Source organism: Sander lucioperca, chromosome 12 (assembly GCF_008315115.2).
Source record: "Sander lucioperca isolate FBNREF2018 chromosome 12, SLUC_FBN_1.2, whole genome shotgun sequence".
Lineage (NCBI taxonomy): Eukaryota > Metazoa > Chordata > Actinopteri > Perciformes > Percidae > Sander > Sander lucioperca.
This window is the reverse complement of record NC_050184.1, coordinates 37466562-37484911: the sequence shown is the minus strand read 5'-3', so window position 1 is coordinate 37484911 and position 18350 is coordinate 37466562. Positions and strand designations below refer to the sequence as shown.

General features: G+C 41.6%; 1 protein-coding gene across 2 annotated transcripts in view; it reads right to left on the bottom strand.

Annotated features, from left to right (window-relative positions):
• lrp1ab (low density lipoprotein receptor-related protein 1Ab) overlaps nt 1-18350 on the bottom strand; it is a 94318-nt gene that overhangs the window by 50656 nt on the left and 25312 nt on the right. For both annotated transcript variants that reach the window (XM_036008230.1, XM_031283342.2), the window contains exons 3-6: nt 14729-14866; nt 6940-7059; nt 6484-6612; nt 5985-6245 (exon numbers count right to left, since the gene is read on the bottom strand). In XM_036008230.1, the coding sequence (XP_035864123.1) occupies nt 5985-6245; nt 6484-6612; nt 6940-7059; nt 14729-14866 (648 nt within the window). The remainder of the gene's footprint in view (nt 1-5984; nt 6246-6483; nt 6613-6939; nt 7060-14728; nt 14867-18350) is intronic.

Below are 18350 nucleotides of genomic sequence, written 5' to 3'. Positions count from 1 at the left end.
CAGAAACCCGTATCTCACTCAAAACAGCATGGATGTTTTTTTTCAAAGTTTGTATGCGTGTGGAAGCACCAGAGACACAAAATAACACCCCAACTCCCAGAAAAAGTGTTTTTTTCATAATATGGGCACCTTGCTGTAGAGAGCTCAAGCATAACTATGTCTAGAAAATATGCTAACCACTGTTTTATACAAAGCGAGTGAGGGGGGAGCCAGCGTTGAGCTAGAACAAGAACCTTTTGAGGAACTCAGGAACCACACCTGTGTTTTGAGAGAACTAGGCTTAAAGGTAACAGAATGGTCAAGCACAGACCCTGTAACAGATACTAATTGTGAACAGCGTGATTCACAAAATAAGGAAGTACTTAATGCCACTATCAATATTAGGACAAAGGCCTTCCAGACTAGTTTTCAAAAAGATCAAGATAGATTTTAACAGCCAAAAACATGTAGGATTTTTACAAAAGCCATTAAAAAATAACTAAGATCCCAAGCAATATAGTGTCTTGGTAAAGTGAGAATACCGTAAATACTCCTTGGCATGAACTCCACGTGTCTATGGAATCTACAGGAGGGATGAACACACTTCTTCTAAAAATATTCATTTTCTTGGTGTGAAGGCCATAACATATGATTCACATAATTATTACAAGCATCACAAGTTTCAGTAACCCCTGGTGGCATCTGCATTCCATTTTCCACAAATTTTTTTTATTTTGCCACCCATTTGTACATGTTGGGTAGGAAATGTAAAAACAAACAAGGAAAAGGTTTTTGACATGGCAGCACAGAAACATAACACATGAAGCTCTGGCATTTTAGGGATCAACTTAAAGTTCGGTCAAAGTGACCCAAAATACTGTTGCAACACCTCTGACAAAGGAACTTGACATTCTGTAACCCCACTGCTTACTAAGCTAACGAAGAAAGAGGAACCTTTGCAGACAGAAACCTTGATTTTAGATATACCCCCAGCATTGGGGATTGAAGTGTTAAGTTAGCACTGGAAACATTTCTCACTCACTGAGAACCTCTGTCTTATGAGACTGGGTGCAAAAATCCCAAACCACAGGGAGCCCCAGCTGTGGGTCTGTACATACAGCCTTGTGTTTTAACAGCTGCCACCTCACTTCCTTTCAAAGCAGAACACTGTATAAACACATACACATCACACAGGCTCACTACTTGCACATACAGTATCAAAGTGACCACACGTGTCTCTCCAGTTAATCCAAGGGACAACTTTGATGTTGGGGTACATGAGTGGGGTCTAACACCATTGACAGTGACCCTGCAGTCAGCTAGTCCCAGGGCTTTGACCATTCATAAAGAAAACATCTGCATCACCCCCCCCCCAACACACATCTGCATCACCCCCCCATCCTCCCAACAATGACAACCATGCTGCTCAAAGACAAAGCCAAAGTAAGCTCCACAACAGAGCATACACACATCTGGGCCTAATGTAGAACCCTCCACCCCACCTAGCATACATACACAGAGCTTCAAAAGACCTGCCCCACATGGGACTTACAGTATGCCTGGTGCTACAATAAACAGAACTGAGGAGAAAATGGGAAACCGTGAAGAATGAGGTTGTGGCTGGGAAACAAAGACAGTTAGATACTGATGGTGAAATAAATCTACATGTCAGAACATTAAAAGTTCTGGTGCACCTCCAAGCTGGAAATACTTTGACAGTCAGCAAAGGTTGTTGCCATTTCACATCTAAAATGGGAGTAACTGTAAATACATGAGCTTGTAAAAAATATATATAGTCACAAAAGAACAGGAGGAGGGAGTAAAAGCAAGTCCAAGATGTTTCATAAACAAGGAGGGAAGGTTTGTCATGGAGTTGAGAGGGATAGCGATACTCCCATTGCTATCCGCTCTAAAACCATACTTCTTTAAAGAAATCCAGCTGCAAGCGTGACTGCACAAGGCATTGATTAGAATCATATACAGTGTAAAGGAGCCAGTTGTGCAACACAGTGACTATTGCGTTGTGTAACAGCCTACAACTAGTGAACCCCTTATCCAGAGAGCCAGATAGTCTGTTGACGTCATCACACATTCAGCTTCTGGTAAGTGGAAAGTTTGCTGGGAAACTGAATGAACCCCCCCTTTCTCCTCATCCAACCACCCTGCCCTCAAAACCCCATTTCACTTCCTGCCCTTAACACCCACCAACTCACACTACTCTGAGGAAAGGTTTCACAAACTGAGGGGGTCTTGCTGGCAACAACAAACATGCTTTCTGCCCAAACAGCAAAGGTATTTACATACAGGGACACTGCCTATTTAGTTTTTCAAACTAGTCACACACCAGCGCCTAGACTCAGAAATAGCACCACAAAATGTGTACTTGAATGTTATTTCCTCTATTTGCATGCCAATGCAAGTATCCCTTTTTTTTTTTTTTTTTTACATTTTAGTGCAAAGCAGAAAAGAATCATCATCATGCTGCTTCCATAATCCTCCCCATACCAAGAGTATCATATTAGGCAAAAAACCTCTTTGACCTCTCAAGAGCACAGTTTTGGAGTTAAGCGATTATGATTTTCCTTAAGGATCTGACATATGACCTAGAGTTAAGAGGCTATAATTCCTAACAGTTATGCCATTGGCAAATCCCTGTCTGCTGCAAGTGAAAAAGAGAGGTTATTGGCTGGATAGGAAGACCTGATGACAGGGTAATGTGACATGATTGCACCCATGACAAAAAATTAGGAGAAGAAATTATGGGTAAAAATGAGGTCATAGACAGCTGAGATAATAATGTAGTACATCAGAAGCCTTTGTTTAAACTAGATGCACATTAACATCTAGTAAAATAACAACTATCATGGCAATCTGACTTTTTGCAATGAGACAGGATGCCTTAGATGACTTTACCCCATGAAACTTCTTGAAAGACCATCTGTGCACCGAATTATTCTGGAAAAAAGACCTCAAGAACAAAGGCTAGGAAGAAGGAGGAAGGAAGCCTGAACGATGGACAGAGGGACATGGGGAGAAGGGCTGGTCCCTGCTGTGGAGTTCCGCTCGCAGGGTGGAGAGGATGAGACAGGTAGGCTCTGCTCCCCTTTTATCTTCCCAGTCAGAGACTCACACATGCAGACAGAGGAGGCCACATCTGGAACCCTCGTCTACTTATCTGCCCTGTTCTCTCAGGCTCCCAGAAGCTATAAATCACCATGTTTGTGTAAACCCTGTACACCCCCCCCCCCATCTATATCCTTCTATGGCTAGAGGTCTGCCCAACATACTGTACTTTTAGGAGTGCACCTGAGCCCTGCTGGTTATAAAATACTGAATAGAGCTGACAAAGAGCACATGCTAGCACCATTTATATGATCAGAATTTGTTTTGAAAGAGCAAGTTCCCCTTCAAGGCAAATGGTTCAAAGAAGGACACACAGGTCAACATTTTAAAGCAAACAATCATAAAGGAACAAGGGAAACCATGCTGTATTTGCATCAAATGGCCTTTTGATTGATCCACAAAATTAACGAAGGAGTTTTTGCTCTCTTATCGCAGCTGAAAGCCCAAACTGATGCAACATAAAAATGTCAGCCAAAGTGCAAAGAGAGCCTCTTGTCTGTTTGTTCCCTGAGGGACTGAGGACAGCCAAAACCCACCAACTGACATGACTGGAACCACACTGTCAGGGTTTTCCACAGTGTGTTATAGTAGAGGTGGGCCACCTTACCTGAAATTAAGACTGCCTCCACTAACACATTTCCACACAGCAAAGGACATACATTTAATGAGTGGGGCTATTGTTTAGAGTCACAAGAAGAGATGCAACAAGATCTGGGTGGATTACCGCCACTGCTCAACAATTTCCTGGGGCAAACCCGTACTGTACATCACAGCAAAGAGCCAGATCCACAGATAATATGTCTCAGACACAGCTCACTTTGCCCTTCTTATTGTGTGACCATTGCAGAGCCATTTCCTAAATTTAATAGAAAGTCAATCACCTAATTGTTTTATTTCAAACTGCAGAACATTAGATAAGATCAAACTTAAATGCTGGTTTTACTAGCTTATTAAGTTAGTGCATCAAAAGGAAGACAAATAAAGATAAAATAAATATAAAACAATAAGCCATCTAAGTTTAATTTTAGATGGTTCCTCTTATTTTCAGGTTGACTTCGATGTACAAGGGTACAATGCAAGCAGTTCAGCACATAGACAGACCTACAGTATGTGTACAGTGGCAGCCAAACGGTCAAATCTCAATTCATAAAAGGTAATATGTCACTAAGTAATGGGTGCTTGAGTCAAAGGTATTTGTGTGTGTGTGTGTGTGTGTGTGTGTGTGTGTGCGCGCCACAGCTATGAGCGTGTTAAAGTGACATGAGACGGCCGGAGGAATGTTCAGGCTGACATAACCCAACGGTGGAACGTAAATACCATCTGCATGACCACACACACACAGCCTCCTTTTTTGCATGCTGGGACTTGACGGCAGTACAGTACATTCAACATCCACACACACACACACACACACACACACACACACACACTTCGAGGTACAACAAATCACTACCTTCTCTCTCTCCATCATTTAATCATTCCCTTGTCTCCTTTGCTTCAATCTTCAGGGTCCCCTCTACACTTCCACCCCTCGCCCCCATTTACCTCTCAGACCACTTAACAGAGCGGTGGATAAAAAGTCACAGTGGCAAGCCAACACAATGAGGGCAAGATGGGATATGGGCGACTCATGAGAGTGCAGTGAATCAACTGGAAAAAAAAACATTTTAGGAGGTTGGGGTTCACTGAGCCTCTGAGCCTCGGGTTTGCCCCGGCTGTCAGCAGTGACAGCAGTTGCAGGCTTCATTTAAAGTGGTCGCAGGTTTTCAGGGTGTACACCCAGCTTTTCTCCACTTGTTTTCTTCACGTCTGCCATTTATGTCTGGGGATGATTCTCAAGGGAACGCTTCCCACACGCACAAACGCATTCACACACGCACAAACGCATTCACACACGCACAAACCCACACCCTCGCTTTTATGTTTTGTCTACATTTCTGCCCCCATTCTTAGAGTGTAAGAGCTCTGTCAGCCAAACAGAAAAAAACAAACTTTGTCAGGCTCGTAATCAGAGATAAATCATGTCAGCATTATATTTGCAAGTCTCTCAGAGGGAAGTGTTCACATGCTTTGTATGTCTATGGATGGGTGTTGCAAGAGATAAGAGTATGTTAGTTAAGACAATGCCTCAGACCAAAATGTACAGTAATTTGGAGGACTTATGAAGGCAGAGAGGACTTCTATGGGAAAACCTAATGCCAAATGTCATCATATCAAAAATCTATGACCAGAGTTAGGATACAACCAATTACATTCAGATGCATAAAACAAGAGCAGTGGGAAAATACTTTTCCAGGCTTCTGAATAGCCATGCACAGTCAGTACATTAATCAAGCTACACAGTAGGTTAAAGTTTGCATGTCACGAAATGTGTAAATGAATGCCTGAAGACATGCTGCCAGCTTTAAATGTACCATATCACTGTAAGCAAGCTACACACATATTGCCTCTACGGGATGATTTAGTGGTGTGTCAGGGGCCCCCTGTTCTTCACAGACAAACCTTTTGAAAATTAAAGCTGGACTCAGCATTTCTACTTGGCACTTTTATGCTGGTATGAGCAGCTTTCAGAGATGAGGCTGTATTGCTTTACATCTTACATTTGTCTGAGCTAGCAGATGCAAAGTTGACCATTTGATTCCTGAGGCAAAGTATGGAAATTTCACACGGGGTGAGCTGACAACTAACTGATTACCTAAACGTTGCTTGCGTGCTTTTATGCGAGTAATCCATTTCTTATTCATTGGCAGTCTACAGTTAAACTGTCATGCCCTCAAAAGTACCTGACAACATTTTTCTGTGTCAGCAGAAAATCCTATTTCTAAATACAAAAGCTTTCTGTTACAGTCAAAGTCAATTTTGTCAATGAAACTACTACTCACGGTGCAGACTGAGGGAGATGTTGATGGTGCGGATGTTAGTGACAGTCTTGAGGTCAGGGATTCTGGCGCACTTCAGCTGGGTGGCAGCGGGAGTGTCACCCACATCTATCCAGCAGACGGTCTCCTCGGAATAAATGAAGTCCATAGCCATGGTCTGCTTGGTGGGGATGGAGGGCAGCCGGGAAGTGGAGCCGCTCAAGGAGGTGCAGCGGATGTCATGGAGGTTAGCAATCAACAGCATAGGCAGACGATCCACCGGCTCTGGGGAGGGTGATCAGAGGATGAGAGGGGGGGGCATAAGAGGGAAGAGATATGAGAAGAAGATATATCTCTCTCCATTAAACAAGCTTGTAAAACAAAAAAGGGGTGCCACACCATGCAGATGTGATTATCTGCTATAATACAGCTGGAGACATTTTCAACAGAGAAACAAATCAACTCAAATATTTTTTTTAATGAACTGCATCCTTCTTTTTTGTTGAACTTTTTGTGTTCTCACCATTTTTGGCTTTGCAGGAGCGGTTGTCAGGCTGCAGCAGGTAGCCCTCCACACAGCTGCAGGTGTAGGAGCCCTCTGTGTTTGTGCATGTCTGACTGCACGTCCCGTACACATTGCACTCATTGAAATCTGCAGGAGAATAACACAATGCATTAACAGACACAGTCAGTGATGAAATATATAGATCGTACAGCACTTATTCACAACGTACTGCATTGGGAATACTTGGATATAAAATGTTGTAGCACTAGTCAACAAAAAGCAAAGGTTACTAACAAACCCTGGAAGATGAATTTATCTTCTACCTTGTTTGATTAAAAACAAAAATCCAATCTTCTCTACATGCTGCCCCATGTACATTCCAGTCAGCAAACAGAAAGTCAGAGTAATCAGAGGATTTTATGATTTTTTTCTTTGTCCAAACTAGAATAAAAATTTGCCAAATCGCCCACTCACCTTTACATGTCTTTCCATCTGCAGCAACCTCATAGCCGTTGCTACAGTAGCACAGAGGCCCATCATGAGTCACAGCACAGTGAAACTGGCACCCATGGGAGGCACAGCCTGGTGCTTGTTCTGAAGCAGAGAAAAACAGAGTTTTTTGTGCAGATCATCTTTCTAATCTTAATCCCAGTGCAATCTTCACAGAACCATACTGTCATATCCTATCACATCTCCACTGGATTGTGTGTGTGTGTGTGTGTGTGTGTGTGTGTGTGTGTGTGTGTGTGTGTGTGTGTGTGTGTGTGTTTTTTTGATGGAATTTTAAACTCCGGTGGATTTAGAAGGACTATGGTTAACTGCTCCTCAGATCTCTGCATGGTAAATTGACACAGCTAGCTAGACTATCTGTCCAATCTGAGTTTTCTCTCGCACGACTATTTTGCAGCGGCTTCATGCAGAGCTTATCGCCGCCCATGACGATTGTGATTGGTTTAAAGAAATGCCAATAAATCTTTTTCTCCCATCCTGAAATGCTACATGGAGTAGCCAGACCCTCCTTCGCTCCGCAGCATGTGGATGGTCTGGCAAAGCAAGACTAGATATTACATAACAAGTAATATTTCTGGCAGCTTCCATTAGTTTTAAACCTCTAATAAAGTGTGTTCTCTTGAACTCATGTTAATAAAATTTCATTACTAAGGTCATGTGTGCATCCACCAAGAACCAGCCTGTGTGAACCCCACTGGGTGGATCCTGCCCCAGTGTTCAATAAAGAAATTTACAGAAATTACAGTATGTGAGGGTAGAGGTACAGATATTATCCTGATCATGATCAGCTCTCATTCGTTCAATATTATCTTTGTCTGTTTTACATTAGTTTTACTCTGTCACTTTCGATGGCACAATTCATATTTGGAACTTCCTCTGTCTATTTATGCAAGCTTTATCTCTGAATTAAGATTTACGCTGACATGAAATATGACAGGCGCGTAATCTCATGCTGCAGTCCTACATCGTAACAACCCCTGGCTACCCTTTGAAGCTCCAGGCACAGCAATATTTTGTATATATCTAAAGAGTTAAACTTCACTTAGTCCCGCTTTGCCAGACCATCCTCCACACGCTGCGGAGGAGGGTGTGGCTAGTCCACACAGCATTCCAGGATGGGAGAAAAACGTGCTCTGGTTTATTGGCATTTCTTTAAACCAATCACAATCGTCATGTGCGGCGCTAAGCTCCGCACGGAGCCGCTGCAAATTAGCCTCGTTTTCGTGGAACGTGTACTTCAAAAGTTTTTTTAGTCACGCAAGAGAAAACTCAGATTGGACAGATAGTCTAGCTAGCAGTCTCAATTTACCATGCAGAGATTTGAGGAACAGTTAACCATAGTCCTCATAAAATCGACCAGAGTTTAAAATTCCAACACAAAGAAAGCGGAAGGAAACGGACACCGGCGAAAATACATGCATCCGGCGGAATTTCCTGCAGCATCGGAGCAATCCCGGAAGTGGAACGTCGTGGACATAAACTAAACTTCACTCAATACTTGTGTGTACCTGTTGAGAAACATTCCCATGTAATCTTTTACAGAATGTAAACACCAATATAACAAACTGTAAATAAAAGAGGCTTACACTAGCACAAAGAAATTTACCTTGATGTCCAACAAAAATCAGTGACTGGTCATGGCCACACTATGCTTACAGGAGCTAGTGACAGTATGGCTGTGAAGAGTGGAGATTGGACCAGTGAAGGGCCCTTATTATATAAAGCCTGTGGCACTATGGGCCACAATGACCCTTTTGTTGTGGCCCTGCTAAAAGGAAGAGTCCCCCAGCAAACACTGTGGCCCATACCAAATCCATTTACCAAGCCTGTGAGAGACCACAGGCAACTAGAATGCTTAAAATACACCTCTGGCCGGGGTCATTTTCTACCATTTTGAGTGTCTAGCTATGAGTGGGTGATATAGACAAAATTTGTATTATCATCAACATTACCTCAATATCAACCTGTGATAATACAAAGTATTCAAATCATACCACCAACTCACATCCATCCAGTTCTAATGTGTTTTATGAGAACAAAAGATCAAAAGATTTGTTATAATATATTATAATTCCACAAAATAACAATTACTTTGACAGATTTTGGTTAAATCTGAATTATAATTTCTTTAGACATGACAACTATAAAGTTTGATATGGTAAGACTTTTGTTACGATAGAATTCTATGAAAAGATGATAAATGTTAATATTGATAATACTTGTCGCCCATCTTTTATGATCTCCAAAAATGCATCCAAAAAATCATGTTTAGGGTCTACTTGATTCACTTTTTAGCTTATTCTTAAAAAAAATAATAATGTATTTTTCCTTTAAAAGAGTCTGGGGGAAAAAGTTTCTGGAATGTGAATCTGCAAATCCTTTTGCTTGTTTTAAACTCAGAGAGCATTTGTAGTTGTACGGTAGCAGGAAGAGCAGAGGAAGGGACAAAAGGACAGAAAATGTAATGATAAGAAAAGAAAACAACAGAAAAAAGAATGAACAGTATTAGGAGAGGAACAGAGAAAGACAGCGGGGAGAAGAGGAAGGCAGGGCAAACAGAGGTGCAAATGAGTTAGAAAGTTCCAGCTCTAAGCAAACAGGCAACAGCAGTGTGTCAGACGTTTGACCAGGGGTTAATAAATGGGTTAATGAACGAAGCAAACAAATCACACAGTGACACACTGGAGGCCTTCAGTCCTAAACAAGCATGCCAAAGCCATTGATCCTGTTACTGCATGGATGGCAACCCTCAATTTCACTCATGTACAGCTCTTTAAAAGGGAAGCCGGGAGCGAGAGTATAATAGCCTTTTTCTACCAAAATTAGCGCATATACAGGTTTTTTAAAGAGCAAGAAATCTGCTAAAAATAGGCGAGAGACTCCTTTCTCATTGCCAATAGACAAGCATCCTTTCTGGGTTTTTTTTTCTGGTGTATCACGTTCAACGTCACAAACCCGCCATAAAACAAGGTTAGTAAACACAAACACTAGAAAGCAGCATGGAGGCCAGTTGAAAATGTTACTTCTTTTTGTTATATCAGTTACTTATTTAGTCTCTCTTTCAAACTCTGCGCCAACAAATTTGAACGATGTTCGAGCTCTGCATGCATGGCGACGGACGGAATTTGACCGACGGCGGAGACTAGTCAGGGTGAAAATTAGCGGGTCCACCCAGGTGTCATGTTTCCATCACTACCGATCAGAGCTGGAGCCGATAAATACCTGTGACTACCGCAGAGTCATTTGTCTCCAGGAATGAATGTCAATTGTAAACTTTCCCACTGAAGACAAAAGCCATATGTTAGTGGGTGTTAGTGTTTTTTTCTCCAGTGGGAAAGGGGCTAAATAAGGCTGTTTGCCAAAAGGCCCACCAGACTGAGTTTCATCAGAAGACATATCACATCTGTGGGCACAATTGAACAGGCGTCAATAACTCGCTGATGAAAATATGAGGCGTGTATGTCAATGACCGCACAAGTTCCAGATGCATCCCACTGAGGTTGTGACCTCCTCAAAGATGTGCATAATATCATATGCAGATTACTGAGGGAATTCCCAACACATAATTAAAAGTCAAATGGGTGATTAGCATGAACAGGAACACAATATTAGAGACAATGAGGAATAAAAACATTAGGAGAGGCGACAGAAAAATGAAGAAGAACTAATCTTGGACACTTTCCACGGCCAGTATAAAGAAATTTATGAAAGTTGGCATTTTCCTTTAAAATTCAATCATGGAGCTGACAGGCCAGGTGCAACAGGGTGACGCAAGTACAGTGAGACAGGGACCGGGTGGTGTTGGGGTCACGGCCGTAGTTACACAACAAAACTCTTAACGACTGAATTATTTCATAAACCTAACTCCTTACAAGGATCTGCTCATCTATCCATCAACTGGCTTGAAAACAAATTCTTTTCCTTACGAAAAATCTAAAATAAATAAAACCTCCCTGCATTTCTACATCCAGAGGCCATAATAAAACAGCCTATTCCAGTGTGTGACATTTTAAAGAGAGGCAATTCCCAGGACATTCCTACCTTTGTGCTCTCACTGTCTGGAAACAAGTCTACACATGCCCCTGTCTTCTACCTGCAGCTGACAGGAGCCTATCGCTTTCCTACACTGTTCCATCAAATTACCTGATTTCTACTTAAACTGAATAGTTTGTACATATTTCGGCTCATTTTGTATGCATATACATAGCTTTCACATAACTAATTTGCATTCTAGCATTGCACATAATAATATAAAGAATTTGGACAAACTTATAGACTAAAACTTTGAGAATACCAATCTCTTTTAAATTTAGCAGATGACCATGCTCAGTTAAACACAATCGGGCACTATCGAAGACAATTTCATACTGCAAAACTACTTTGTGATTAATCAGTGCATTCCATCACACAGAGAGGTTGGTGGTAAATGCTGCATTACTGAACAGAAAGAACTCTTGAGAATGAGATTTCAGACTTAAAGGAGATAATGATTTGTTTATCCAGGTATGTGGGTATGCATAGGCTCATCAATTGTGAGCATAACAGTATTTATAGGTAGTTGTGTGGAGCTGCAGAGTCAAAGAGGGCAAAGTAACCATATGCAAACACATGCAGGGCAGTGGCTTGAGTAATGAGCAAACAGTGGCTATCGTAGTCTCAAACAGTGGCAGCATGCTGCCCCAGACACTTAAACTTACACAAATACTCAAATACACAAAGTACATAATGTGGCACAAAACAGTTTAAAACCAACAGTTTCACTTGCTTAAAAAACAACAACAATAAAACATTACTCAGATTTTGTTCAATCTGCAGCCCATCATAAGTCAAGAAATACATGACAGTTTCACAACAATGTAGTGTCTCTGAATACAGTGACGGGCAAAGACTGGCAATAAAACAGGTCTTGTCATGCGAACCAACTCTAACTGCAGCCAATAAACTCATTTAGGTCAAGACCCACTCATGAATAAAGATGAAAAAGTGGTCTTACTACAGGCAGCCTCATGTAGCCTTTGACCGATTCTCATTCCACAGCTACTAGGATATGAAGGACAATGAAAGCCACTGCATGCATAAACAATAGCATCAGGCCACCACAATAACCAGGGAGCCTTTTGAGATGGTGAGAAAAAGGAAAAAGCTCTCATTTTCTCTTACCTATCAGTCACTTCTGAGGGAGGCAGGTCTAAACAGCCTTGCCCCCCAACAGAGGCCCCATCACCCACAAGATGACAGAGAAAGGACAAATGCAGGCCTACAGATCAATGAGAAGACTCAACTTTCACCCATATGAAAGAAAAAACAACTTAACTGGCAATGGTCTGAAAAGGCTACATTTAGTTTTTTTTTTGTTTTTTTTTAAATGCCTTTTAAATATAGGCCTGGAACTATACTCTGTGTTTTGACCAAAGGATGGCAAATAAAGTTAGACAAGCAAACTTAGACAAGTTGAGAAAACATTCTCAACATGTGCCTTTTACATACTCTTGAGCAAGGCACCAAGGGCCAATCCCTTTTATAAATATGAGACTGTATACTCCCTTCTTTTGCAATCAAATATGTTTTTTAAAGGGTAACATTGTTATCAGGCTTGCCAACACTATCCGCAGCTACAGTACAATAAGTGTATTGCACAAACTGGGGCTACTCTACTGCCAGCCAGTGTTCTGATATTTAAATTCCGTGCAGTAGCTGACATACAGTAATACCTATTTTCTCACTTATAGTAAGAAAAAAGGTTTTCAGGACTTTAAAACATTTTCTTTCCCAATGACAGCATAAGAATATATGCATGTTCTGATTTGTTTTTACTTTGAAAGAGTCAAAAATACAAATCAAGTTTCAATCAATTGTTAGATTAAGTGCTGTATCGGAATCTTGGAACCATATTGCCTGTATTAACTTTATCATCCATCACAGCACCAATGAGTCCACTTGGTTACTACCTTGCTGTCATTCCTACTGTATACACAAACCACAGCAACTAATCCCAAACCTTGCCACACAGTATGAAAATGCTGCAAAAATGTATTTGAGCGAGATAAAACTCCTGCCTAACCTTGCTACGCTCCCATTTCTAACCACTCATGTCAACAACTTTGGCAGAATTACTTGAACACGCCGACTGACAAAGTTTGCTTTCAGGCATCAGCGCCCAGGTATACTTGCACAACCTGGCAGTTTGAACAAGCAAACACTAGGATGCTTGTGAAAGGCCAGGCCTTTCCCTGAAAAGAGGGGAGCTCACAAACAGCAATGCCAAAGCTTCGGGACACACTGCTGGTGTGTTTGTGTGTGTGGGGTAATGGGTGTGTTTGGGTGTGTATTTGCAAGAATCTGACTGTGAGTGTATGTTTGTGTGCACGTGTTGAGTATATGCATGCATTACAAGCCCATGAACGTGTAGGTGTGTGACCAATGCTTTACTGAGGACAGCTGGACTTGTGTCCTCAGGGACAAGCAGCGCATGTTGTGATTGGATGACATCATTACTGTGTTGTGTAAAGGCTTGTCTCGCAGTGATGACCAGCGTATGGGATACTAACACTCTCACCCACTCTGTACAACTGTCCACTTCATCAGCCCAACAGTACTCCTGCTCTTCCGGGCAAACCATATCACACTTAAATACTCTGACTAATGCACAACTAATTAATATAATAACTCAACTCTGCATAGAAGAGCTATTCATTCAGTCTTTACCTATACAGGGTGGTCCAATAAGAAAACACTCTATTGCATGGGCGTAATGTGTACAGAGGAGAATAAGATGTAGAGATATTACATCAAAAGAAATAATACAAATAGAATAGAAAAACAGACACTATAACACATAAAGTGAAACTGATATCGCCGCACTGATAGATAAAGATAGATCAAGATAAAAAAGGGTAAATAGATTTAAAAAAACACACACATCAAGCCCACAACCAATTACAGCTTTGGTCTGAAATTAGCAGAAGAGATAAAGTGATCCAAGATTACAGACCAACCCATGTCCCAGGACTTTGGTCCACCGAGGCCTGATAGTAAATATTTGATTAAGTGATTTCATATTCCAGGAAAGGGATCTTGATACTGAATAGCAGTGCATCACTACTAAAACAAGCAAAATGGAGAGACAGACACACAGGTGTGCACAACAGAAATTATAATTATGTATCCCAACATGAGTTATTGCAACTATAAACAGGCAGAACTTCAGACAGCTATATCTGAGGACTGCCTTGCTGAGTACTGAAGCAATCCTCTGTAGGCGGCCAGTGTTTGCGCCTTTGTCTGCTGCAACAAAGACCGACACTATGGACCCAATATGTTCCATCACTCATTCTTCGACTATCGACTCTAATTAATAGTAGAGGATTTGATGGGATTTTCTCCAGCTGCATCCGGGCTGAATGCTCATCATTCCCGCAGGGATTGGGGAAACAGCCTCATAGCTGAGCTGATTGATAAATTAATGACTTTTTTCCCCAGAAAGAGAAATTCCATTGTAATTGCACAAGTCACAGCAGGCCAGCTCTTTAAAGGGCCTATTAGAGGAGATTATTGCATAGAGATTATAGTTTGGGATGCGAAGACAAGGAGATGCTTGCGAGGAGAAGCTGACTGGTCACTTTTGACCCACAACAAAGGCCGACACTCTTGTCTCTGTGCGACAGAGGAGAGAGAGAAAAAGATACTATCTCTGAGTGTGTTTGGCAGAAAATTGGAGTTAGCAGATGTGTGTGCATGCTTGTGTGTTTATTACCTCTGCAGTGAGGGCCCTCATCCCAGCCATCGGAGCAGTCAGGGACTCCATCACACACTTTGCTCATATGGATACACACATCCAGGTCCAGGCACCCGTGTTCATTTACCGGACACTGGTTAACCCTGTTGTGTGAGCCTGGAAAACAAGCAAAACACATGTAAGGAAACATAGTAATACAAAGCAAAATATAAAGTCAAACTCAAACAAATAACTTACGTAGAGCGGTAAAATGAAACTGTTTAAATTCAACATAAAAAAAATGTCATGAATTTAAAATGTGTGTATTTGGCTTGATAAAACTATTTACAACAGCATCTATACAGGCAGTTTTTACAGTATATGGTTGGACTGTGGCTATGGGTGAGGCCCCTAGCTGTGGACCCTTTACACTGTAGATATAAATCACACTTGGAAAGATCTCAGTCAAGACCAAAAGCAGAAAACTTCCTGAACAGTTAGCAAATGTCCAAATGAAGAAAATCACCAAATCTATATTTAACTGGCTGCCTTTATTCACTGCAGTAGGCTTCAGATATTTCAACTGATTTCTCTCCTGTTGTGAAGAGGACAGTATCATCAATCCGCATTAAAAGGTCAATTTAGAAAACCTTGTATCTTTATTTTTACACGTCAATTTAGTTTTGCGACAGGTAAATCCTACACTGAAATGTAAAATTGTAGTGATCCTTTGATAGATAAAGGGTTCTGTCACAGTATGACTTTTTAGCACATGAGAAACGGAATGTTCCCAGAGAGCCAAATATTATGCACATGACATATGTGCACACACACATGCAGTTACTGTGCACAGTATGGCAGAGCGATGAAACATGGTCTGCAAATGTGATCATTTGGTAGATAGGAACATTATTAGAAAATGACATTGAATCTAAAGGTGTGTGGAGGGCAAAGGACAAAACGTGATCTCCTCTGGTCCAGAAAAAGCAGAGATTTTTTTGCCAGCAGCGTCACACTAGAACATATAGTAGATGCCGTTTCTTCCCTTCATTCTCTCCCACTCTTCTCTCTATCTCTCCACTCAGCCCACACTGCAGAGCAAACAGTTTGCTTTGGCTGTTTTTCTTCTTCTTCATTCTCCTCCTCCTCCTTTTCCTCCTCCAGTTAGCTTTACCTTTCTCTCCCTCTAACATCTGCTGACCCATTTTAGAAAAACACTAGAAGTAGAGAAAATAAAGTTCACCGCCTTCACAGGAAACGATCTGTAGAGTTCTGCGGGGTTATGTACGGTGCTGTGAGAGGCTTTGAGAGGATGGTATCTGAATTTGTGCAGCCAAAGCTGCAAACCTGATTCAGATGCCTCCTTCAAAATCTGACATACACAGAGTCTGAATATTATGCGGCCAAAATGCTTTTTCCTTATCTGAAGTGAGTCTCTGAGGATAAAGGGTAACAAAATAACAAAATATAATTGACTTGACATTCAGTATGTTATATATTTGTGTCATGCACATCCACTTGATATGTGGGAGCTTATTAGGTCTTAAAGTGCTCACATTATGCTTTTTGGCTTTTTCCCTTTCCTTTATTGTGTTATATATCTTTTTGTGCATGTTATGCTGTAGGTTTACAAAGTGAAAAAGCCCAAAATTCACCCCAAAGGGACTTACCACCTTCCAGAGAAAACACTGTTCACAAACTGCTCCAAACAGCTCTATTGTAGTCCAGCCTTTACTTCCATGACGACCGTGCGTCACTTTGTAACACATGTTATAATGCTCGCCTAGCTGCTAGTATGGCATGCCCTCATACCAAGGGGGTAAGCCTCTCCCCGGAACGCGTAGCTCCCATAGACAGTATATAAGAATGGACCAATAGATCCCGTTGCTCTGGACGGAGACCAGTGAAGGCCATTAGAAGCACTTTTCCGGTGATGGCTGAGCATTACTGCGCAGCCTCCAACTGAGAGAGACGACGTAAATGTGCCGTGAGCAACCTGTCTGAAAGTTTTAAGTCTTCTGGTAGCTGTGCCAAGAGAAATCTCAATCATTCCGAATATTGCAGAGACGGAGAGCGTAGGTATATGTAAGGAGATAACATAGGCACAGGCTAATTATTGATCACTAAAATGCTAGTTAACATTAGTAATTAAACAGCTAATGTGAGACGAAACTGCCTGCGCGCTTCTCTTGTACTATACGGTAATTCCTCTACTATGCGACAGTAAGTCACGTGGTTATGACACAATGAATGGCAGTCAGTGGAATGCTAACGGGAAGTGATGGCTTATTAGCATCAAAATGGCGCCATAGGAGGTTCACGGTCCGAGGAGAAGCTTACCCCCTTGGTAGCTCCTATGGCGCCATCTTGATGCTAACGAGTTATCACCTCCCGTTAGCATTCCATTGACTGCCATTCATTTTGGCGCCACTTTGACAGCGAATAACTTTACATCTGAAGCGTTTAAAGATTCTATTTGTCCATTGTTTATTTCTAAAGAAACACGACAATGTATAAAAGGCTCCATTACCTTGTATCTCACGTTATGGCTCCGTAGCAGACGTTTTTGTAAAAATAGGCTAACAATTGTGTCATAACCACGCGACTTACTGTCGCATAGTAGAGGAATTACCGTATAGTACAGGAGAAGCTTGCAGGCAGTTTCGACTTACATTCGCTGTTTAAGTTTAATTACTAATGTTAACTAGCATTTTAGTTAGCAAGAATTAGCCTGTGCCTATGTTATCTCCTTACATATACCTATGCTCTCCATCTCTGCAAGATTCGTAATGATTGAGATTTCTCTTGGCACAGCTACCAGAAGACTTACAACTTTCAGACAGGTTGCTCACGTCACATTTACGTCGTCTCTCTCAGTTGGAGGCTGCGCACTAACACTCAGCCATCACCAGAAAAGTGCTTCTTATATCCTTCACTGGTCTCCGTCCAGAGCCGGTTCGATGCATGCGCAATGTAGCCTCGTGCCGTCAGGTGCCCGTATGTGACCTCAGACAGTGCGTTTCCCATTCGCGCGAAAGAAGAGGTGGGGACAAGTTACCAACAAAACATACAGCGAAAGACCGTGCAAAACATTTTAGACCGTCCTGTAAACATTTCAACATCAACGTACGGTGCGTTTTTTCACTCTAAAGCCGCTGAAACGGCTGCTGTTTCAATCCTGTCGGCTCTCTGCAGCGGGTGGGGCTGCTCAGGTCCCCCCCCGCGACTGACGCGCGCACACACACAAACACACACAGTGGATGCAGGAAAAAACGGAGATGAGACGTACAGAATGAAATAAAATTGAGGACAGCTACGCTCGTTATTGTAAGTGCAATGATAAGTTACAGTCCAATAAGTACTTTATCAAACCATATGAATGTGTGTCCCAGCCCAGGGCAGGATAGGAAATTAACTAACAATGTAAAGATCTACAAGCCACTGACAGACATGTTTAAATTTGATTAATTCATAAATTATTATTTGTTGTCTTAAATCCACCAGCCATTTTCATATTATACAAAAATTTGCAGCATCCTGAGCCTTTTTGGTAAGGTTACTAGGAAAACTCAGCCTAGAGTAATTTTATTCTCCCCAAAACAAGTTTCCTTTTTATTTTTAAAGAACTATACAAAAAATATATATTATGTTATGTTACGTA